We start from the raw sequence: 4,710 nt of genomic DNA, 5'->3' as shown, positions 1-4,710 counted from the left end.
AGCCATGAAAATTTCTTCCATGGAATATTTGTGGGTCCAATTCTGAGAGAGGAGCTGAGAATGAAGGGCAGAAGGGAGGGGAGAGACTAGAGAGCATGAGAAATCTCTTAAGATCAATGCGTGTAAACAAACCCACAGTTTTGTCGGGCTCCCGGGGTGATCGTTGATATCCACACTCCCTTGTTTCAATAATGGCACTCCAATATTTACACATATGAATGAGACGCACGCCCTACGTTTGTGCCTTACTCAAGAAGATTCCCTCTAGCATGTGACCCAACATCCCTTTTTGTCTCCACCAATACCTTCCCTAACAACACAACAAACCCCTCTTTTGGACTCTTTCACCTCCTTTTTCCTTTTCTTATGGGTTGGTTCCTTATGTGTCCCACTTAAATAAAGTTTCATTAACAAATTGGAGCACTGTTTCATTAAAAAATTATTTCCATATGTTGATCCTAACCCTCCGATATGTAGAGGGACTGTTTGATCCTAATCCTCTACAGATCTGAGGGTTAAGAACAACCTATATATGGAAAGGATTTTTGGGGCACGACCTATTTAGGCTATGGCCCATCCAATGGACGGTTTGGATCATCCTATGGTGCAGGCCAGACCTTACTTTTAATAAAGTGAAGAATGCGATCATCAAAATACAGTAGTGCTGATAACATTTCCCAAAATCAATCATAACTTAAGCGTACTTTTTTGAAATGAGGCCCTCGGTACGAAGAATAAAGACTGATATTATTAAAATTTTATTTTACAGAATAAACCTAAATTAACATTGAACTAAACAATCAACGAAGCTAAATCCACTGAAGTACTACAATGAGGAAAGACCCACTATGCCAAGTGATGGACTTTATAGCATTCTCAAAAGGGAAATGATATTTCAACCCCCTTCAGCAGCATTGTTTGTTTGTCTATTTCCTCAATATCACTTTATTTTCAAGAACAAACAAAGAAGTTAGCTGGAATTTTCAAGAGAATACAAACAAATGAAGGTGAAAATCAACATAAATGCATGGCATAAACACCCTCACATTAAAGTTGCATATCTCATGATGAGGGTATGAGAAAATGTTTCCAACGATTCTTGTCATTGAACCATTCAACTTCAATCAATACCTTAGTTGTTGCTAAGATACGATGAACCCTCACGTAAAGTTGGCATCCTATTTTTCCTGTCTTGATGGATGCCAATTCCATGATATAATTTTTTGATCTCATGCAATTCTGTGACAACATTACCCATCTGCATTCGATCTCTTGGGGATTCTGCACAACAAGAGATACCGATTCTGAACATTGAGACCACACAGTCATGGATTCTATTTTTCATAATGGTATGATTTTCATTGTTATTATTGTTGACAACTTGGACTTCTTCTGAGATCAATTGTGGGTCTGTAATCTCGATCACTCGATCTGGCAGTGCCGTCTTAGCGAATTGGTCGAGAGTTAGGCCATCTGTAAACAAGTTATTGGTAGGAGCTTTTCCTGTGAACATCTCCAGCAACAAGATTCCATAACTGTACACGTCTCCATGCGTAGATCTCTTTCCACCCATACCATACTCTTTCCATTTAAACATGAATACAAAAATCAAAGCTTTGATCTTGTTAGAAAGAAACTATGAGATGTTGCCAAATAAAACTTCATCTTGTAATCAAGCTAATGAAAATAATAAAATCTTATAAGATAATAATAAAGAATAAAAAATAATGATAAAGTCATTTACCTGGAGCAACATATCCAATAGATCCCTTTATTGTCAGCGAGCTACTTTGATTGTTAGAGTGATTTGCAGTGTCTTCAAAAATAAACCTTGCTAACCCAAAATCCCCCACATGGGCATTCATGTCATCATCAAGAAGAACATTGCTCGGTTTTAAATCACCATGAACAAGTGGTGTTTGTCCATGGTGATGAAGATAATCCAATGCACAGGCCACATCAATGGCTACATTTAGCCTTTGAATAAGGCTCAAGTTCACCAATGGATGTTGCCCATCCCCACTTTGATGCAACCACATCTCTAAACTCCCATTAGGCATGTACTCAAAAACCAAAGCTTTAAAATCATTGCCTTGGTAATCAATACTTGAGCAAGAAGTTAAGATCCTAATGACATTCCGATGCCGAATGTTTCTCAAGGCTTCACATTCGGTGTTGAAGCTCTTAGTGGCCCCGTGTTGTTGAAGGTTGAGTACCTTCACTGCAACAACCGTTTCGTTCTGGTCTAAAAATCCTTTATAAACATAACCATAACTTCCAGCACCAACCAAATTTTCCAAAGAGAACCCATTAGTTGCTCTAAGTAACTCCGCATAGGAAAGCTTTAAGCATGGATCCACCGAAGGTGACATTACTAAAGGATTCTTTCTCAACTTTCTTTTCCAATAGAAGGTAATATAGAAAAAGGATAATATAATAAGAAATAAAACCACACTTGCTATTGAAATTATTACTAGTAGAGAATGAGATTTTCCACGTTTGTTATAAATGTGGAGAGGGCACGCTGGCAACTGTAGTTCTAGGATACCCCCACAAAGCTTGTTGTTTCCGTGAACTGAAATCGCACTTGCATTTTGAAAAATCCCTTCCTTTGGTACTTCACCCTCAAGATCATTAAAAGATAGATTTAGATACTCGAGGCCGCGAAACTTTTCCAGGTATTCTGGAATCTTTCCAGACAAGTTATTGTGTGAAAGATCTAGCTCTCGAATACCTTTTAAACTGCCCAATGATGACGGAATGGTTCCTTGAAAGAGGTTATGATCCATATAAAGGTATTCCAAACTAAGACAATTGCCTAACGTGTCTGGAATTTCTCCAGACAAACTGTTGCCAGACATGTACAATCTCCCAAGTTGTTTTAAGTTTCCTACTTCTGAAGCAAGGGGCCCGGTTAAAGAATTATATGATAATCCAAGGTACATTGATAGAGAGGAAAGCTTAAGAATTTGGTTGGGTATGGTACCAGTCAGGCTGTTATGATGAAGATATATGGATTCCAAATTTCCACAATTTTCAAGACTTGGTGGAATGTGTCCTTGTAATTTATTTGTAGATAGATCGAGTGTTAACAAATGAGTTATGTTACCGAGGGAAGATGGAATTTGCCCGAACAATCCATTTCTGTTTAAGGTCAATAATTGCAGCTTGTTAAGCTTTCCAAGTCCAACAGGAATAGTACCTGTGAGAAAATTATTCTCCATGCCTAGTGTCTTTAAACCTACAAGATTTTCAATACCTGAAGGGATGCTCCCAAATATCTGGTTTCTTCCTAAAGTCAGTTTTGTCAGTTGAGTTGAGAGATTAGCTATAGAGTCGGGCAGTGCACCACTTAAGTAATTGCTGTCCAGAAATAACTTTTGTAGACCAGAGCAATTGGTTAAAGAAGTGAGAAAAATCATGTCGTTGGATTTGCCTCTGCTTCCTAGCTTATTACTTCCGAAGCTAAGACGATAGAGATCTTGAAGGCTTCCCAAATTCATAGGTAGAAGTCCACTAAAGCTATTATAACCAAAATCAAGGTCTAAAAGGCGTGATGCATTAGAAAAAGAGACTGGAATGAGTCCTGTGAATAGATTCACACCCGTGAGAAGCAATTGTAAATTAGGGAGAGAGAGGCCCAGGTCGGGTGGAAGGCTTCCATGCAACTGATTTTCTGCCAGTGAGAGAGTAGAAATAGACGAGAGATTGTAAATTGGTTGAGGTATCATACCTGACAAATTATTTACACTGAGTTGAAGGAAATCTAAGCTGGTTAGTCGTCCGAGCTCATACGGGATGCTTCCTTCCAAACTATTATATCCTAGATCTAAATAGATGAGAGATGAAAGGTTCCCAAGGGAAGTTGGGATGTTTCCCATGAGATTATTTTTCCAAAGGTCTAAGTAAGCGAGCTGAGAGAACGAGTGGAACTTGTAGGGAACCCCCCCAACAAAATTATTGTAACTTAAATTCATAGACGTGAGTTTTGGGCAATGGGGAGTCAGATTGGCTGGTATTTCTCCTTCATATGAATTGAGGCTCAGATTGAGAGAACGCAAACGGAATAGACCACTCATGTCTGGAGGGAGTTGGCCAGAGAATCCGTTGTTTGCGAGGTTGATTTCATGGAGGAAGGTGAGATTTGCTATGTGAGGGGACATGGGTCCGACCAAGCCTTGATCGCCAAGTTTCAAGGCAATGACCCTTTGAGGATGGCGACGACCGCATGTGACTCCCAGCCATTGGCAGAAATGGAGAGAATTGTTCCATGAGTTTAAAGCCCCATTAGGGTCTTGGGTTATTTCATGTTTGAAGGCAAGCAAAGCTAGTCGATCGGTTTCGTTTCCTAGAGTGAGAGATTCTACAGATAAGAAGAGGAGACAGAGGAGGAAGACATGGAAGAGAAACGATGAAGGCAATAACCTACAACTCAGTTTACTTGGAAGCTCCATGGAAAGGGAAGAGAAACTCTAAAACCCTAAGAAAACAAGCCTGGGTTGAAGATGCAGAATCACCTTCAAACCCTTCTATTTATAGGGGGAGAGAGAGAGAGAGAGAGAGAGAGAGAGAGAGAGAGAGAGAGAGATCTGACTGGTCGATAGAAAGATAAGACTAGATGGGCATTAATATTGGACTTCTACCGTTTAATCTTTGTCATTAATATTGGACTTCTACCGATTTTTCATTTTTGTCAAAGATGGCATAAGT

General features: G+C 39.4%; 1 protein-coding gene across 1 annotated transcript; it reads right to left on the bottom strand.

Annotated features, from left to right (window-relative positions):
- Positions 1 to 734: 734 nt before the first annotated feature.
- On the bottom strand, positions 735 to 4,493 carry LOC143864416 (receptor kinase-like protein Xa21). Its single transcript, XM_077375358.1, has 2 exons — positions 1,745 to 4,493; positions 735 to 1,581 (listed from the first exon to the last, which is right to left on the bottom strand). The coding sequence occupies exons 1-2, from the start codon at positions 4,452 to 4,454 to the stop codon at positions 1,133 to 1,135; spliced, it is 3,159 nt and encodes a 1,052-aa protein (XP_077231473.1). The 5' UTR covers positions 4,455 to 4,493; the 3' UTR covers positions 735 to 1,132.
- Positions 4,494 to 4,710: the final 217 nt, after the last annotated feature.

This window comes from Tasmannia lanceolata, unplaced genomic scaffold, assembly GCF_043159265.1.
Source record: "Tasmannia lanceolata isolate RefF3 unplaced genomic scaffold, GAP_Taslan_0.1 ptg000003l, whole genome shotgun sequence".
NCBI classification, from domain to species: Eukaryota; Viridiplantae; Streptophyta; class Magnoliopsida; order Canellales; family Winteraceae; genus Tasmannia; species Tasmannia lanceolata.
The sequence above is the reverse complement of the archived record's forward strand: the minus strand, read 5'-3'. Positions and strand labels throughout refer to the sequence as shown.